Source organism: Hemibagrus wyckioides, linkage group LG23 (genome assembly GCF_019097595.1).
Source record: "Hemibagrus wyckioides isolate EC202008001 linkage group LG23, SWU_Hwy_1.0, whole genome shotgun sequence".
Taxonomy (NCBI): domain Eukaryota; kingdom Metazoa; phylum Chordata; class Actinopteri; order Siluriformes; family Bagridae; genus Hemibagrus; species Hemibagrus wyckioides.
This window is the reverse complement of record NC_080732.1, coordinates 9177271-9197775: the sequence shown is the minus strand read 5'-3', so window position 1 is coordinate 9197775 and position 20505 is coordinate 9177271. Positions and strand designations below refer to the sequence as shown.

The 20505-nt window shown below is 38.9% G+C and overlaps 1 protein-coding gene across 1 annotated transcript; it reads right to left on the bottom strand.

Annotated features, from left to right (window-relative positions):
* Nucleotides 1-79: 79 nt before the first annotated feature.
* Nucleotides 80-4544, bottom strand: otulina (OTU deubiquitinase with linear linkage specificity a). Its single transcript, XM_058376258.1, has 3 exons — nucleotides 4263-4544; nucleotides 2922-3043; nucleotides 80-613 (listed from the first exon to the last, which is right to left on the bottom strand). Exons 1-3 carry the CDS (start codon nucleotides 4371-4373, stop codon nucleotides 181-183), a joined length of 666 nt encoding a protein of 221 aa, XP_058232241.1. The 5' UTR covers nucleotides 4374-4544; the 3' UTR covers nucleotides 80-180.
* Between the last annotated feature and the right edge of the window lie 15961 nt (nucleotides 4545-20505).

Below are 20505 nucleotides of genomic sequence, written 5' to 3'. Positions count from 1 at the left end.
TTATGTATCTTCTCATTTATCATATATCTTTACAAATTATACTGTTTATACTGTTTTTATCACAAAACACTACATAGGGAAATAACTTTTCTGGAAATAATTTATTTTGATGATGTGCATCAAAATCTAACACAGATAAGTCATGCAACTGAGGTTAACTTGTATTATAATAAATTCAAGTCAAATACACGCATGTCTGAGCTGTTGAATATGAAGCCTCAGCTCTTCAGGCAGTCCCATCTCAGTCACGAGCTCCAGACACCTGTGAAGTAACTGCTCCAAAGTCTCATCCTTCACAAACACAGTTTCAGCATGAATCCCAGCTGAACTCTCATTAACGTCCTCGTCATGTCCACAGCAGTCCCGCTGTCCTTTCCGACAACAGTCACCGTCTTCATCATTTCTGCAGCAGTCAGAGTCTCCACAATCACTCTGATCTACACCCAGGTCATCCATATCTCCAACAAGCTCGGATACACTTGGAGGAGGAAGCTCCTGAGCTCTGCGCATGGCCTCAAATAAGCCTTCTTCATGTTTCTCTACTTTCTGAAGCAGCTGTGTGATGGGCTCTGAGCTCAGTGAAGGCTGTGACTGACACCAACACCGCAGAGCACTGTGGAAGGCAAGAACAATGCGTCAGATTGATCATATCATCCACATACACAAAAGAGCTAATTAGTACTGATATGGCGACATTATGTAAATCACTGGGTTCGGCCTACAGAAATCCAGGGGTGTACAAATCACTAGCTCGACTGCCCAAAAGGAACAGATTTCTTATCCAAGCGATTAGTGTTTGTCTTGATTGCTTGGTAAAGAAATAGGTTTAACAACTAGGAAAAGATGATAAATCTACTCCTTATTGATTTTATCTGGTGGTGCAACACTTCCCAACAATGTGTGCTTTCAAATTCTATCTCCTCTGTGTCCTCCTTACACAAATCAGCCAAGACACAATCTGGCTGATGCTAGGACGTTTTTTTTTTTTTTTTTTTTACGAGGGCAATAAAGTGCACTCGGTGAATACACACGATCTTTTGGGAATCAAACTCTGAAAAGTGCACCCACTTATCAAACAATACATTTCCTAGCATAAAACTCTCCTACGTACTACACAAATTTACCTCACAGTTAAACACTAGCCAGACCTGAATAATACATTTTGTGTGTGATGTGAGGAGAGAACAGCACAGCTCACCAGATAGATAAGTAAATAAAAATAAATCACCACATACTACGTTCAGTTCCCTGTCTTAATTAAATTATTTAATCTCTCCATACACTATTGTATTGCCTTTAGCCACTATTTTCCTAGCCAAGTTAGTTAGGTGTTCTAGACAAACATGAAATCACACTGAAGCAGAACATGACAGAAACCACAGTTAAAACATCTGGAAAAACACTGCTGACTGGCAGATGGAGAGTACAGAGAAATATTGTGCAAAACCGTACACATTATTTGAAAGGGGGATTTCTGGTATGTGCAGGATAATACAGAGGCACACTGAAGTCCAGCAAAACAGACATGAATGAGCTCAATAATGCTGGTGGGGTGACCGAACCCTCTCCAGAGACGAGAAGAAAAACGGCACACAAATAATGTTATTTATTGTTTATACCTCCTTTATATCGCTAAGCTTTTAGAGCTACTGTTGCTTGCAAAAAACAACCACACCCCCTTGGAATTGATCAGATTTGTCTGTATAACCAATAAACATGCATATTCTTCCTGTAAGTATTGTATTCATGTTCAGTTACTGTTTAAGTCAAAATGAATTGCTGGTCAGAAAATAATTCATAGAAAAAGCAAAAAGGAAAATATCCAGCTTGCATAAGCATTCAACCCCCCAATTTCCAGACGCTCCAGAAGAAATATCCGGAATCCATTTTTTGGACAAAAACTAGTAGGTCATTGAAGAGACTGAAGGACAAGAGTGAAAAATAAAAGGAATATTCTACAGAAATGAAAGTAATACAATTTCATAACTTACATAAAAAATATCTTGCAACATTATATCTAGGCTAGACTTCCCAGTTGTTGTTCTTTTGGGTGTTCCCTGTTCGGTGTCGCCACAGCAGATCATCTGATCTGCATATTTGATTTGGCACAGGTTTAACACCAGATGCCACAGGGAGGCTGACAGTCACTCTGAAGGAGTCAGAGAGTGCAGTGGCTGGGAATTGAGTGAATTTGCACCAGACAACCCTCTGCCTAATTAAAGACTGTATATGAGGGTGGCTAGAAAAAAAAAAGTTTACACCTCAATGAACACCATACCTACATTGAAACCTAGTCTTGGAAGCATCATGCTCCGGGGGTGATAACCCTTTTCATCCTCAGAACTGGAGCTTTTTGTAAAAACTAACAGGAGAATTGGTGAGAAAAAAACCCAGGGGACAATGAATGATGTAAATTGCAGTCAAGAAAAAAAACACTCCAAGCAACCTGAAGAGCCTGGAGCAAATCTGCCTGGAAGAACGGGACAATGGGTGAAAAATCACTCCCAAACAATGTACAATGCTAGTAGACTAAAGACTTCAGACTAAAAGCACTCAGGTCTCAAGCACGGGTAAAATAGGAGGGTTGCGTCAGGAAGGGTATCCAGCATAAAATCTGCTTTGGTGACCCCAAACAGGGAGAAACCAAAGGACAACATTATCTTTAAGAGCGTATTTGTTTGTAATAATATACTGTCTGGGACAGTCATTTGTAATCCAGACAAATCTGATTACTTTTAATTGGGTTAAATAAATACTTTGCAATTTCTAAAGGAGTATATCATATAAATTTATACCTCTTTATAAAGCTGAGCTTCCGAGATTAATAAGGTGATAATAGGTTTATTTTCGACAGGCAGCATAGACACACATTTGTTCTGACCCACAAAAAAGAAAAACATTCATAAGAGGTAAATACTTACCTAACAATTCCTTTGAATTGCCCAATAGCCTTCATTTTAACAGCTCCTTCTCGGTAGCCCAAGTTGAATCCCTGCTGAAGTGAAGCCTCTTTGCCTGCATCAATTCCATCCCTGAAACCGTCCTGATAGAAAACCACATTGTCCATTCCAGTCCCATTCCCAATTTTATTATACCAAGTTATATCATACAATTCCACACTGTTACTACAAAAAAGGAGTTTTTGTAATTCAATTAAACAAAACAATCTTAAAATGAGCAGCACTGATGGCCATTGACTACTTTTTACAAGCATATATGTTTACAAGAAGCCACTTGTTTACAGTTCTTCTATTTTGCACATTTTTCTGAGCTACTCTGTCTATATTGGGTATTTTGTGTGCGTGTCCTGTACCGTTTTTTATTGTCTGTTTGCACTGTCTTTTGTCTTGCACTCTTTGCACACGTTTCACTTTATGCAGCTAGGACAACTCCTTTCTGTCCTTAGCTCTGTGTTGTTTTGCAGCTCTATGTTGTTTTATGTAGCACCAGGGTCCTTTCACTATGTACTGTGTCAGCTATATACAGTTGAAATAACAATAAAAACTTCTTGACTTGAAAAGAAAAACTGTGTATTGAGTAGCGTCGCTGTATCACCCTTCAGGGTCCCCAGATTAATCCTGAGCTCAATAACAAAAGTATTTTCATGCAGTTGTCCCACACTGTTAGTAAAGTTGGACTACAATTAAGATTAACCTCTGGGATCTTTGCATTCACACCACATCCAAAAGCATGCATGGTGAAGTTGCCCCTAGTTGTGAGTGTCTGTGTGTGTGTGTGTCTGTGTGTGTGTGTGTGTGGTGTCCTGTGACTGTCCAGGGTGTTTTCCCACCTCACACCCAGTGTTCCCAGAACCTTAATCCACCACAAACTCTTACCAGGATAATGCAAGATGAATACTGATGAATAAATAATATTAAAATATTCCTTCTTCCACACCAAAGTGCTGTCTAGTTCCAACATTAATGTCCAAAACATTAAAACATATCACACAGCTGTATAACACATGCACGTGCTTTTATACTCCTATTACATCCGGGAAACAAACAGCATAACTAACATCTGTAGAAAATTGCATAGCCTCATAATAAAATAAAGGAAGATCTATTATACATATATTTATTGTGTATTCTCAGTAACGCACCTTCACGAGAATATGAATGAATTAAAATAAAGCGCATCGGATGTTTCAAACAGGTGTCTAGCAAAGGTGAATATCCATAAAAGTAATCCATGTGTACAGAGATGTATTAATCGCCAGATAAAGTGGAAACTATATATAAAAAAAAAAAAACCTGACTCACTTTAGCTCGCTTTTCCATGTTGCATCTCCATTCTTTGTTTTGAAGGCTGAGTTCATCTATGTCCTCATCAAAAACATCGTCGCTTCGCGGTACTGCTCTTACCCAGGACATGTTGACTAAAACTACAAATCTGTCAGCTCACACACATCAATCTGATTATTCCAACCATCCACTACTGCCGTTTAGGTCCGTTTTTTTAACAAGCCTTCTCCATAAAAACACGCCTGTGGAGGAGCTCGCCATGTCTCTCGCCACGTGACTACGTCATCAAATCGCGTCTTATATTTCTTCCTCTTCAAATGCTTTGGTCAACTGGAAATATCCTACATCGCCACCTATCTTCTGAACACGAAGTTTATAGTGTACGAATAATATCTTGCCCACAACGATGGACACCTGATTGGTGTTAAATATCCTCTGATTCATTCATTTTAGTAACTGGTTCTGATCAGTGTGATTGTGAATAGGCAGGGATACACACAGGATAGGAAATCTTCCTTACTGAAAAGTCCTGCTTGGTCTGACCAGGCTACCAGCTGCCAAATCACAGGAAGAGCTTGTCAAACTAGTAGGCCACCTCTAAGTGTTGGTACAAAGGAAACAGATCCTGAACTACAATAAATAATGCTACGTCATACACAATTGTAAAATCTAGATTAATTTGACCAGCTGCCAAAACAGACCAGTCTGGTTAAACTAATAGACCATCTCAAGAGTCAAGAAGCTTTATTGTCATTTCATTCACATATAGCTGACGCAGTACATAGTGAAACATTTCTCCAGGACACTGGTGCTACATAGACAACATACAACATGTAAGTACAAAAACAGAAACCACACAGAGCTAGGGACAGAAAGTTTGTCCTAGCTACATAAAGTGCAACATGTGCAAACAGTGCAAAGACAAGAGCAGAAGAGCAAAGACAAGTGCAGAAACAGAAAGTACAACACAAGACAGTACAGAACTGCCAACTGGTACTAGATGGAAACAGTTTCTTAAATACCTCTACTAGTCAGGATCAAAATAAGGATTTAAAGAGCAAGAATGCTTACACATACAAGGACAAGGGAGCGTAGTGGTTAAGGTGTTGGACTACTGATTGAAGGGGCCACTGCTGGGCCCCTGAGCAAGGCCCTTAACCCTCAATTGCTCATTTGTATAAAATGAGATAGTCGCTCTGGATAAGGGCGTTGGCCAAATGTAAATGTAAGGATTTTGTCTTGGGTCACACAGTAGCCCATAACAGTCAATCGGCATTACACAATATACAATACCACACATTCCTACCTTTTAGTTCAGTATCCTGAATAAGCTCATAGGGAGATTTTACAGAACTCAATTAACACAACATAGAGATACCATGTTTGGCTCCCAGGGGATTATGGTTTAGAAAGATGCTTTGCTTCCTTTAAAAAGGCTGTCACAAACCCCCAGCAAGACAGAATTAATAGTATAATGATTGCCATTAGTTAACAAATAAAGACAGCAAGCCAACACAACACCACAAATTAAGACAAATAAAACTAATCATTCAATTATGACACATGCCGCTTACAAGTCGAGGGAAACTGGTCTGCACATAGCCGTAAACCATACACAAATGACTTTATGGAAGATTTAGCACACAACATTAAGGATGTTTAAAAGCCAGCATGATTTTGTGTGAGGATGAAAGCTGATTTATAAATCTGTTCAATTTGCAATGGCATTTTCATTTAATGCTCTGCAACACTTTAGATCCCCCTCATCAGCGAATACAATTAATAGGGATAAAATGAGGATAAAATACTATTTTAACTTTAATCTTTCTGTTTAAATATTTTAAGTGGACCTTACATTCAAACAGATATGCATGAAAGAACAACAGAAATAACAGGAATAACCGAACAGAGAACACATCATACACAAAAACCCCACCCATAAGTGCTGTTTGGCAACAAAAGCAGGTAGTGTAGGCATCAGAAGCATATTAAACACAGATTTGCAGAAAATAAATAAATTGGGGAAAAAATTTTTTTCAAAAAGCAAAATCTTGTCTATTAGGGTGTATCAGATTCTTTCTAAATGTAGTGTGGCCGTCATTTCTGTCAGCCATATTTAAAATGCTGGAGCTTCCTTTTTTTTCCAGAACAAAAAAAATAAGTTTCTTGACAGAGATTAGTCCATATGAAATGAAGTGTTGCTGGACCTGTGTCAATCTCGAAAATTCCTCTGAAACTCCAAATATAATTAATATAGGATCAGGTTCAATCCGTTTATTCAGTGTGTCTGAAAAAACCTGGAAAATTTTGTTCCAGAAACTTTGTAACTTTGGACACATAGCATAGGAGTGGGATAGGTTGGAATCTGACAATCGATATTTGTCACATTTTAACTTTAATCTTTATAATTTTTTAAATAATGTTTCTGTACTTCTGTAAAGCTGCTTTGAGACAATGTCCATTGTTAAAAGTGCTTTACAAATAAATTGAAATTGAATAGCAGTTTCCCTGTGTGATGTGCTTGGTGTCCTGTACCAACCTTTGTTCCTGCTCTGTATTTTCATTTTACTTCACTTAGTTCATGCCTAATTCACCCTTCTTTTACTTTGTGACTAGATTTTTACTTGTTAAAATGGTTGATATTTTTATTGGCATATAAATGAGTCAAACCAACGTCCAGCTCCATTTGCTATGCACAAAACTCATTTCGGCCGCCTGTATCCGGGATCTTGTCCTTTCAGACATGACCCAAAGCTCATGACCATAAGTGAGAGTAGGAACGTAGATTGACTGGTAAATTCGCAAGGTGGCGGGGCATTCACTTAGAGATAGGGTAAGGAGCTCTGTCACCCAGGAGGAGCTCGGAGTAGAGCCTCTGCTCCTCCACATTGAAAGGGGCCAGTTGAGGTGGCTTGGGCATCTGTTTCGTATGCCTACTGGACGTCTCCCAGAGGAGGTGTTCCGGGCATGCCCCACAGGGAAGAGACCCCAGGGAAGACCCAGGACACGCTGGAGGGACTATGTCTCTCAGCTGACCTGGGAACGCCTTGGAATTCCCCCGAAAGAGCTGGAGGAAGTGGCTAGGGAGAGGGAAGTCTGGGCATCCCTGCTTAGACTGCTGCCGCTGCGACCCGGCTACGGATAAGCGGGAGACAATGAATGAATGAATGAATTTACTGATGATCAATATACACACATGAGAAGGAAAAAAAATCTGCGTTTCTGACATTTTTGTAAATCTGGCAGAATTTTTTTGTTCAGTTTTGCTTACACAAACATTTACACACAAGTATCCTAAAAAAAATGATAAATGAGGTCCAATGAGTCCATTTGGCATCAGCAAAGAAGTCCAACTGTATCTTGTAAATCATGACACTTCTGGATACAGACACCACTCTCCTGGGTAAATACTCTGCCTCAACAGTGTTTCCGCTGCAGCATTGTGCCGATGCTAACAAGTGAGGTTCTCTCACTGAAGACTGAGATGCTTTTGTGCATCCGACCTCATGCCACCTTGATGATCGTGTACTGTATTTGAGCATGACAACATTATGTGGTATATCAGAGTTGTTAAGAAGAACTTCAGGCCTTCAGAAACTTCAAATTGTGATGGCTAGACCACTGAATCAGAGCATCTCCAAAACTGCAGCTCTTGGGGGGTGTTCCCGGTCTGCAGTGGTCAGTATCTATCAAAAGTGGTCCAAGGAAGGAACAGTGGTGAACCGGAGACAGGGTCATGGGCGGCCAAGGCTTGTTGATGGCTGAAGGCTGGCCAGTTTGATCCGATCCAACAGATGAGCTACTGTTGCTCAAATTGCTGAAGTTAATACTGGATCTTATAGAAAGGAGTCAAATACACAGTGCATCACATTTTTTTGTGTATCGGGCTGCATAGCCGCAGACCTGTCAGGGCATTGTTACAGACCATGTACAACATTTCATGGAAACTGTATTCAAAGCAAAGATGGTTCAGGAATGGTTTGATGAGCATAACAACGAGTTTGAGGTGTTGACTTGGCATTTGAATTCCCCAGATCTCAATCCAATTGAGCATCTGTAGGGTGTGCTGGACAAACAAGTCCGATCCATGGAGGCCCCACCTTGCCACTTAGAGGACGTAAAGGATCTGCTGCTATTATCTTGGTGCCAGATACCACAGCACACCTTCAGGGAGCTAGTGGAGTCCATGCCTCGGCAGGTCAGGGGTGTTTTGGCAGCAAAAGGGGGACCAACACAATATTAGGCAGGTGTATTTTTTTCTTTACTGATGAATCTTAAGTGCTAAGGTAACAGCATACAAATTATTATAAAACCTGAAAGGTTGTCCACATGAAAATTAAGAAGAGAATCAAATAACTTGAAACTCGCAGATTAGATTCAGTTTGAAAATATCTTTGCTCAAAGGACATGGTGATAGCCATCACGAACATAAAGGGTGCTATAAGGCTTTGTCCACTAGATGGCGCACAATTCCCGTTGAATTGCTGTAATAGGTGACTGATGTCCTATGTGGCGCTTTAGGTTTTCAGCATCTTCGCGGTTCCGAAGACTTACTACGATAGAAATAAATACACTGTAACATAAATCAACTCTTTCAGTTATTATTGCCATGCTAATACTGGTCTTAAACATACTATGTACTGTGGTATTTATCATTTTAAGAGATTTATTGTTGGTTGGATATATATTAAGTCCTAAATTCTATGTAACTAAACAAACTCAGTTCTCACCTATATATATGTGTGTGTATGTGTGTGTGTGTGTGTGCGCGTGTATGTCTGGCACGAAGATGTTAATAGCACTTTCAGTCCTGTAAGGCCTCCAAAACTGGATCGAATATGTTTGCCCTGCACATCCCTCATATGATCAGTTGGAGACCAAGTCAACACCTTAAACTCTGTGTCTTGTTCCTCAAACTATTCCCGAACAATTTTCAGTGTAGCAGCACACATTATCCTGCTGAAAGAGGACACTGCAATTAGGGAATTCTGTTGTCATTAAGGGGTTTTATCCTTTTTGCAATAATGTTTAGGTAGCTGGTACTTGTCATTCGCCTAAATGCCAGGACTCAAGGTTTCCCAGCAGAACATTGCACACTACCTCTGCCGGCTTGCCTTCTTCCCCGTAGTGCATCCTTGTATCATCTCAAACCGCAATTCATCAGACCTTGAAAGCTGCTTACCCTTGTTAATGTTTTCTGCCTTCAACACATTTCCTTCAACAACTGATTGTTAATCACTCATTTGCTGCTTACTATACCCCACTCCTTTACGTGTCATTGTAATGAGATAATCTTATTCACTTCAGCTGTCTGTGGTTTTAATGTTATGGCTGATCATATACACTATGTGACTATTAGTATAATTGGTCTAGCATGAAACCATTTGCAAATGATTTAAGTTTCAAGTTTACATCATTTTAAGTAGCTTCACTAGACAAGCTTGATCCTATGAAAAGGCAGTCAGTTATATGATTAATTTAGGTCATTAAATTTACAAGCTCATCTAATATGTCACACTTTGGTTCAGTGTGTGGAGCAATGTAGACAAAGGCACGCTTAAACAGATCTGTGACCTTTGTAATGAAATTAATGAATGCGCCTCATTAATCTTCATCGTCCTGATGGGAAAAATATTCTGCAGGTGTGCACTTTTTAAACACGCCACCTGGCTCACTCCATTGCCATTTTTCATCTCGGAGAATACTGTGCATCTCTCTCTGGATAAATAAAAACCCATTTAAGAGGTGTCGCAGGAAGCAGGGGTTTTTTTCTCACTCTCTCAACCTATTTTTAGAGATGCCAGTGACTAATTATAATAATATTTAAGCACATTAACATGAGTCATTTTGAAAGCATTGTTTTTCTGTTTTGGCCATGCTAGATTTTCCAAAAGGTTTCCTATCAAAAATGAAATATAATAATGACAGAAGAGAGCATGCTGGGCCTGCACACTGCGGGTCTGACCCACGACCGTGTCATTTCTGCCATTTTTGCTTGCTTTAACAGCATGAACATTAAATATGCTTTCTTGCACGTCCCAGAATTGTAGATTCTGTACCATGTGGTTGAACATGGAAATTAAAATTCCTACTACAGAAAACAGTATAACAGTATGTTCTGGGGGTTTTTTTTTCTTTTTTTGGAGCTGTGGAAATCATGATAATTATGGGTCAACACTTTCAGAAAGCTACATTTATCCACACTTAGAGCAGATTCAAAAAGACGTGTTTTTGTTGGTAGAAAATGCAGTTCAAATGTGGAAGGCAAAATGGATAAGAAGAGACAGGAAAAAACTAAATAACAAAAACAAACAAAAAAAACCCCAAACCAAACAAAAAAAAAATTAAATTTTTTTAAAAAAATGGAAAAGATTGATTTGTTTATTTAAGATTAATTATTCAAGTACAAAACATATAAATGATTTTATTCATTTAGTGAATGTAGCACAGCATCGGTAATGTTAGTAAAATAAAATAAAATAAAATAAAACAAAATAAAATAAGTAAATAAATAAATCAGTAAAGAATCTGAACTGTAATCTCCTATCATTTTGAATCCCTGATACAGTGTATAATCCTCATGAACATGTCACACAACTACCATTTTAGCTAATGTTAAGGTTTTACTTTTAACATAGTGTTTGCTTTATTTATTGTTTATTATTAACAACAGATAGTTAACAAGCATATAACATCTTTAATCTCACAAGCTAGAGTTCTGCTGTACTGAATATCAGCATGGCTGTGTTTCGGCAGTAGGTGTGACGTTACAACAGCATCATTGTGAGTGTGATATTGCTTTCATACATGTGAATGTGTATTATTAATAAAAAATAATATTAAGAAAGCTGACATTCCGGGCACAATATGGGCAAATATTTTGTATTTTTGCTCAGTCAAAGAAAACAGTTCCCAATGAAACCACAGCTGGATAAATTGTTGTGTATTGCCATTTCAAAGTAATGATCCATTGCTAGAATTAGAATTTTATTTGACATTCACAGACCAGCAGAGTGATGTGAACAATGTGTTTCGTCACTGAACATTTAATGGCTTCCATAGAAAGGAATTTATGTTAAAACTATAACGAATTCACCTGATGCTCATACAAGTTTACATTTACGGCATTTGGCAGACGCCCTTATCCACAGCAACCTTTATCTCATTTATACAACTGAGCAGTTGAAGGTTAAGGGTCTTGCTGAAGGGTCCAGCAGCTCGGTAGTCCTGGGATTTAAAGTCACAACCTTCTGATTAGTTGTACAACACATTAACCACTAAGCTCAGCTGCTCAAAAGCTCCTGGTTGCACAATTCTACTTGACTTTATACAGTTGTAGAAGGGACAGTGTTGATAATCGCACTCTCCGGTGTCACCCAGATGGAGATGGGTTTCCTTTTGATTCTGGTTCCTCTCAAGCTTTCTTCCTCATATCTTATGTCTCAGGGAGTTTTTCTTTTGCCTCTGTCACCGTTGCCTCTGGCTTGCACATTAGGGATGAACTAAACTTTATTATTTTTATTTTGAATTTCACATTACTGTATAGCTGCTTTGCGACAATGTTAATTGTTAACAGTGCTATACAAATCAATTTGAATTGACTTGGACATTAAATGTCATTACTTTTAGAGGATTTTTGCTTGTCTAGTCAAAATGGATCAGAACTAACTCCTGTATAATAAGCAACTGATCAGTGATCAATACACTCACTGACTATCTGCTAAATGTTTAATGTATTAATCGATAGTAATGAAGGCTTAATGAAGACACACTTAATTTTTAATTCATTATTAACAGGATAATAAATTACTAATATGTAATTCCATTAACAGGCCACCTGAAATATATTGATCTTAGTCAATTTATTGTTTGAGAATATTGCATGTTTCAAAATGGAGGGAAAAAAAATCTAACATCCAGACTTGCTTTTTAGTTGATGCACACAGATGATGGAACTTCCACAGGAATTTCTGATGAAAAAACACATTATTTCTGTTATCAATATTGCATCTTCCCTTTCTTTCCACTAGACCTTGGAGACAAACAAAAGAGGTCCCTGCTTTGTTTTAGGATAGGCTATTCTTCATCCCACGCTTCAAGGGAGCACACAGGAGACACGGACGACGGACAAATGCATTTTGGCCGAGCTGTAGTGCATTTGCACGAGCTGGACAACAATAGCACGGAGAGTACTCAGGAGGGCTGAGGTGGAGATTCTAGAGGCTCTGAGGCTTTTGCTTCACTCCAGTGGCGCACTCTTTCCCCCATCACACACTGTCTCTCAGTGGGAAGAGCAAAAACAAGGAGCCAGGGCCAATCACCTGACACATTTCCATCCAATTTCCACTGCCGAATGTGTTCATTTTCGGCCCTAATGGCATGTCATTTTGCCAGAGCCTTTGGTCAAGAATTAAACCTGGAATCAAAACAGATTTTCAGGGGAGCAATCTTCCATCAAGTATTGATTTTTTTACACTCACGGAGCCTGTACTCCCTAATTTAACCTGACAGCGCACCACACAATGGACTAGAGAGCACCTTGGCGACTAGCAGAAGGAACTATCTCTCTCTCTCTCTCTCTCTCACCCTGTCTTTTTGCTATCTACTTTTTAAAAAATGTAAGGGTAAGTTTGAAGGGAAGAGGGGCTTGGCCACTGAAATAGAGGTTGAAGTGATGTGTGTGTATGTGTGTTTGTGTGTGTGTGTGCATGCGTGTGTGTGTGTGGGTTTGCGTGTTTACCGACGACACACCTTGTCCTCTGTTTTAGCTTACCCCTTATTAACTTTTCAAGTGCAACTCAGGCAGGTTAGACTGCAAAGAGCCAAAAAGAAAAGAGATAAACATGAAAAACAAAGAGCGACAACACGAAAGAGAAGAATGTCTTTCAGGTCACATCAGCTATTATTATTGGCCTGTTGACACCTCTCCATGTGATTCGGCTCTATAGTTGCACCCCCTTCTCAGGAGCCATTTTCTTTCGAGTGGCTGAGGGTTTCAGCCTGGCCTGCAGGGGTCCTGGAAAAAAGAGACCTCTGTGTGTTCCCAGCCTGCAGCATCTTTATAACTGTAGTCATTTAAAACATATTAACTTACTTAACATTTTGTATAAAGCATCTGAGTTTGAGATCTTATGAATAAATGTTATTATAATGTACTCTGATACTGTATATCAGAGTAGATTGTGTTTATGTGGCACTAAACCTGATCAAAAACCTGGATCCAGCAGATCTATCACTTCCAGGAGGTCCAGCTGATCTGTGATTATGCACATGCAAGCATAATTTAGCAGGTGCTAGTTTAATATTTATTGTGGACCTACACAACATATAGAACTTGGACTTTTCTGGACTTGTCTTGCACAACATCTACTACCTGAGCTGTTTTTTTTGTACTAAAATTGCATATAATTGTACACATCTGCACTATTTATTATACAGTCATGCTGTTCTGACACTGTTCTATATTCATATATTATATTTTTAGATATTTTTTCTCTTTCCTACCTCTGTAGTTTAATTTTTACATTTTATTTATTTATTTATTATTTTTTTTAAATTGTAATGTAATGTCTACTGCACTGGATCAAGCAGCACAACATGGAGTGTGACTTGAAATTTGTAGCTTTAGTGAGATTTGGGAATTTTGTTCCTAATATAAGCAATATTTCTGAAAACCTTAAATGTTTCTTACTGTTATGTTTGCAGTCGAGAATCATCCTCTTTCCCAGCAGTCGATGGTGTCGTCTGAACGCGAGCTGTTGTCTCACGCTCACCCTTCACAACCTTCACAAATCCAAAAGTTTTGACTAAGGCTTGTGATCAAAGATTTTATTATTTGAATTTTTTTTGGTTTCTGACATTTATATGTATAAAAAGGAATTAATCGTCAGATTTATTGACTTGATAGAGACAAGGAATACACTAAGGCTGACACACTGTGTTGTAAATTATATAAGCCAGTTAAGTATTTATTTTGACATAAAATCTGCAAGTGAAATTGTATAACATCATTAGGATCAAGTCAGGGAATGAGAGGAGGGAATGAAAGTTGGATCCTTCAGCAAGACTCAACTAGTTGCTTGATTCACTTGGGATAAAAGCCAATAAAATGAATAAATATAAATGCAGCAAATTTCTCAAAGTCTCTAAAGAACTAATCTTCCGGTTGTTTTAAGTTGTAACCTGTTTTGGCACCTTTTGTGCAGCCCCTCTTGACGTCCTGCCTCCATGCTAGCGGCTAAAGCTAAATGGAGCGAAGAACGATGGCCTCTCTTGTCTCAGTCATCAACGTCAGACATTTTCACCTCTAATGACGGGGACGGGAGATGGACAGGGCCAGAGAGGCGAGTGTATGCAGACACCTTGGACAGGCTATGAGCATCGATAATTGCCCCTCCGGAGGCAACAAGGTGTGTGCAAACACCAAATATAATGCTATATATTTGTGTCTGTGTCTGTGACAGAATGGGAATGTGTCTGAATTTGATGGAAAGAGAGAGAGAGAGAGAGGCAGAGTTGTAAGTGTGAAATTAGAGTGTTTATGTGAAGGTGTGTATTTGAGGGTGCACGTCTGAGCGATGCCGCGACAGTTCATTTTCCGAGAACATCGGCCCCGCTGCACGTCCACCACGGCAGAGATAAGGCACGAGAGCGGCTCTGTTCAGATGGAAAAACAAAGAGAGCAATTTAAAACCATCGGCATTTTGCACACACACCACACACCACACACTCACACACACACACACACACACACAAATATATATATATATATATATATATATATATATATATATATATATATGCACACTCTCATTTTTCTTTGCTAGTGTCCTGACTCATATTGAAACATAATCCATTTGAGCTGCTGACATGTCCTTATGTTTCTCCACGAGTCTTTTTTTCTTCTCTCTCTACTTTCGGATTTGAAAGTTGTGTTTTATTATGATGAGCTCAAAAGACAGAAAGAAAAAGGAGAAGGTTTGTGTGGCGTGGAATCTGATGTTGGATCATTATTGGTTTTACCGTTAAGTCATTAAGGCAAATCTGTTGTTAAGCCACATGACAGCACGAGTAGCAGCTCACTGTGGATGTAAATATACACAATATACTGTATATATCCTGCTTTGGGGGATTTTGTGTATATATGAGATTCACAATAATTTCAATTTCAATATCTTTATAATATTTTGCAAGGCTCGAGAAATGATAATGTGCTTTGGGTTTCGAGTGTAATGTTGGTGTTTGTACCTTTTGTTACATTTTTTTGAATTTGTATAAATTTCTCACAAGAAAAAAATTCTAACCTCAACATCAGTGCACTGCGGTAAAAAGCTTCAAATCTGTGTAGGTTCTCGAAATCAGCGAGTTTGTTTGCCAGGTTGCTTATTCAAGAAATACTAAAGGTTTCTTTGTAATATCAGATGAGCAGGATCATATACGTGTGTGTGTGTGTGTGTGTGTGTTTATTTTCCCTTAGAAGTAAAAGGACACAACATTCTCAGTCACATACAGAAGAAAGAATACAACACAGTCTGAACTGAAGCGGATCAATGTCTAACCGTCTCTCTCAAGCTTCTATCGGAGCCTTGAATAAGCTCGGCCATGGACATGTGATACAGTGACACACACACACACACACACACACACACACACACGTGCACACACTCACAATTCAGCAGTAAATTACTTTATTACCTTGAACAGATGCAACCAAACTAATACAGGTTGTTTGGCAGTGTATTGACAGTAACATTGAAACATAGATGGAAAAAGTTCCATTTGCCTTCCATCTTTACTTCTAGGCCAAAGCAGATTGACGGATGATAAACAATAGCAGAAGAAATAGCACAATTACAGCAGTAAAACAGAAATGTGTGTGAAAAAACCGGGGATGCGAAACAACTTCTACTGCCACACTTAAAAAGAACTCAGGGGGAATGGAGAAAAAAGATGATGCGAACATCTTCGACATCGCTTCTCAGCCTAATGTTAATAATTTATGTTGTGTGTGCTTTTTTATGATGATTATTTATTTATTTACCGCTCTTCCAGTTGGCAGCTAGTCAACTTTGAAAGGCTTTGTGGACGAGAAACTTTGGAGTCGAGTTTGTAGAGGCTTTCAGCTGAGAATGAGCTCCTCTCTTTGTCTCGGGCTCGTCTCATTATTGTTATCTGGTATGATGAAACACTGAAATATTGATGCAGATCAACCGTGGCGCAAGATACCTTTCAGTTGACCCTAAGGGAGCAGGTAATAAATTGCTGTAGCAACCACGTACTGTCAGTTTGCTTTTAGGTGTGAACTTCGTAATGAAGTCTGGTTTGTGCGTGTGAAAAGGCTTTTGTGAATTTCAGTTTCAATCAGGATAAACAGAGTATCGAGACACCAGGATCAGAGAAGAGGTCATTACACTGATAAATAAACAAGTCCTGCATCTCAGTACTGTTTTCAAGTCACCTTTATCAGCATACTTCCTTGATTGGCATGAAATGGTTGCAAAAGGAAGAGGAGTAAGTAGCGAAGTGAATAGAAAAATAAAGTCAGAGGTGCACTTGAAGGGCACAGATAGGAAAAAAATGTTGTTGAAGCGAATTTGGGCTTCCTGTCGAGCTATCTGGCAGTCGCTTCTGCATCTGTTTTTTTCCTTAAGAAACTTGCTCTTTAATGGTCCTATACACAACCATTCATCTATTTTCTGTAGCGCTAATCCTACACAATGCTGTAGGGAAACACAATGTGGTGGTGACTGGGTGCCAATCTATGGCAGGGCAAAATCATGTACACACTCATGACAGGCAGATGCTAATAGAACACCTACAGAGCATGTTTTTAGACTGGGGAGGGAACCGGGGAACCCAGAGGAACACCCAGAATCACAGGGAGAGCATGCAAACTTCATACACAGGGCAGAGGCAGGAATCAAACCCCCAACCCCTGAGGCAAACATGCTAAGCTATAAGCCACCATGCCTACATGTGATTGAGTCTTCTTTACTGTTTGATAGAGTGTGTCAGTCAATTTTTTTTATTATTATTATTAACATAAATAATAGTGAGTAAGAATTAAGTAACATTACCATTAAGTAAGAATTTCAAAAGACATCAGCAGGGTTTATTAACATTCAACAAAAGGGCATTGTTACTTGAATTTAATTATATCTTCAGTATTCAAGCACAAAACCAGAACCCTGAGACCCCCCCCCTCCCCCAGACACACACAAATACTCACACAAACCCCACTGTATAAAACATTCCTTTTAGTTCCACACAGATTTGTGTCAAAAACGGCGAAGAACCACCCTTGAAGCATGAGATAAGCCTGTTCCTGTCCTGTAATCCACAATGGCCTAAACATTTCAAGATTCTCTTCAGAATAATATGTGCAACAAACCAAACATTGCTGGGTTAATCGTTATCCTTGAGTGCTGTAGAGTTTAGAAGGTTATTCTTATACAGACCGATTGTGTGGCTTTTGATGGCTTTTTACTGTAGTTCAATAAAGGTCTAAATATGATATTATACATATATGAATGCTGATATATGGTGTGTGTATAGGAACTCAAACTGTAGAGCAGTATCGGATGTTAAGAATTAATTTCTATATTAAACATGACTTCATTATCCTGTTTTTCAATATTTTGTGTGATTTTTGTTGTCTCATGGATGGAGTAAAAAAAATAAAAATAAATAAATAAATAATAATAATAATAATAATAATAACTGTAAATTAAATCCTTCATTATTCATGATAAAACACTTAATAATCATTAATAAACAATCTTTAGTGAAGTAAACAAAATAACTATATAACTGCAAACAGGTCAGATTTGCATTCATTAAGAACTCTGGGGCAAAAATATCAGGATCCAGATGTGCAAAGAGCCTGACTGAGACATATCGCATACTTGCAGCTGTAATTGCATCCAAAGCTTGAGGGATGAGATGAAATTCACCTTTATTAAGTACTTCTGCCAAGTATGGAAAGCTAAGTTGAGTACCAAGGCTATGTTTTTAGTTTAATTAATCTTTGTGTCTTTTAAGAAAAGTTTGCAATACATTTTGCAATTAAGTCCAATTAAATTACAGATTGAGGCACTACAAATTATGGGAAAATTTTTGAGGGGGGTGAATATTAATCCAAGACACTGTGTGTAGCAAATAACCTGCTGATCTACATTTCAAGGGCAAAAGTCTTTAGAGTTCACACAGAATGATGAGTGAGACATTTAACAGATAACACCACAAAAGCCCAGGAAACGTCTTTCTAAAACTGCACTAAGTGCATCTGGAAATACTTATGCATTTTTAAAAATTAATGTATTTGCCACACCAAATATTGACTTTACAGCTCTTTTAGTATATTTTTCAAATGTAGTTTCATGAAAAGCTATCCCAAAACATAAAAACAGTCATTGATTATGCAGGTAACAATACATTAAGTTGTCTTTATTTGTCACATATACATTACTGCACAGTGAAATTCTTTCTTCGCATATTCCATCCTTGGGTTTGGGGTCAGAGCTGTTGCAGCACCCCTGGAGCAGGGTGGGTTGGGGACTTTGCTTAATGGTGGCAGCTAGGTGGTGCTGGGGCTTGAACCCCGATCTTCTATTTAACAATCCAGCACCTTAACCACTTGAGCTACCACCGCTGTGTATTATTGTATTATTACATTTAATTAGTATTAAGGATCAGTGGGATGCAAACATTTATACTGGTTCATTTGTGTAATTTCAGTTGTAAATAAAAATAACCCTCATATATACACACACACACACACACACACACACACACACACACACATATATATATATATATATATATATATACACTATATTGCCAAAAGTATTCGCTCACCTGCCTTGACTCGCATATGAACTTAAGTGACATCCCATTCCTAATCAATAGGGTTCAATATGAAGTCGGTCCACCCTTTGCAGCTATAACAGCTTCAACTCTTCTGGGAAGGCTGTCCACAAGGTTTAGGAGTGTGTTTATGGGAATTTTTGACCATTCTTCCAGAAGCGCATTTGTGAGGTCACACACTCTCCTGGCAACCGCCAAACCCAGACTCGTCCATCAGATTGCCAGATGGAGAAGTGCGATTCGTCACTCCAGAGAACGCGTCTCCACTGCTCTAGGGTCCAGTGGCGGCGTGCTTTACACCACTGCATCCGACGCTTTGCATTGCACTTGGTGATGTATGGCTTGGATGCAGCTGCTCGGCCATGGAAACCCATTCCATGAAGCTCTCTGCGCACTGTTCTTGAGCTAATCTGAAGGCCACATGAAGTTTGGAGGTCTGTAGCGATTGACTCTGCAGAAAGTTGGCGACCTCTTCGCATTATGTGCCTCAGCATCCGCTGACCCCGCTCCGTCAGTTTACGTGGCCTATGTTCCATGTTCTTATAATACAGCTGACAGTTGACTGTGGAATATTTAGGTGTGCGGAAATTTCACGACTGGATTTGTTGCACAGGTGGCATCCTATCACAGTTCCACGCTGGAATTCACTGAGCTCCTGAGAGCGACCCATTCTTTCACAAATGTTTGTAAAAACAGTCTGCATGCCTAGGTGCTTGATTTTATACACCTGTGGCCATGGAAGTGATTGGAACACCTGATTCTGATTATTTGGATGGGTGAGCGAATACTTTTGGCAGTATAGTGTATATATATAATATATATATATAGTATATAATATAATATACTAATACTAATAATGTATTATTTAACATTCAAATGTCAGTCAGAGTTTATGGAAGATTAAAGAATAACATAACGGAAAGTTAAAATGAGCATTTGTTGGTTAGCATGCTTGTCTCACTCCTCTGTGGTTGGGGGATCAATTCCTGGTGCATACAGAGTTTACACATTTTCCCTGGGCTTCCGGGGTTTTCTTCAGTTCCTCCAGTTTCATCCCCCCAGTCCAAAGACATGTGTTTTGGGCTGATTGGCATCTCTAAATTGACTGTAGTGTGTGTGAGTGTGTGTTTGTGATGGTTTGGCACCCCGTCCGAGGTGTGTGTCCCTTGCCTTGTGCCGCGAGTCCTCTGGGATAGACTCCAGGCTTCCTGTGATGGATAAGCAGTACAAAAAAAGGATGGATAGACCGATGGATACTTCATTATAATTTTGATCCTGGTTATGGTGCTGAGCATGAGCATCAACAAATCAGGTGTTTCATGTCAAACAGTTGTTTATTATTAATTATGGTACAAATAAATGTAACAGATCTGAAGCTGTTCAGGAATACACAAAG

Coding starts and splice junctions, on each gene's coding strand:
- otulina (XM_058376258.1), bottom strand. CDS start 4,373: ATGTCCTGGGTAAGAGCAGTACCGCGAAGCGACGATGTTTTTGATGAG. Junction 3,044..4,262: donor ACATGGAAAAGCGAGCTAAA/GTGAGTCAGGTT, acceptor GTTTTCTATCAG/GACGGTTTCAGGGATGGAAT. Junction 614..2,921: donor CAATTCAAAGGAATTGTTAG/GTAAGTATTTAC, acceptor TGCCTTCCACAG/TGCTCTGCGGTGTTGGTGTC.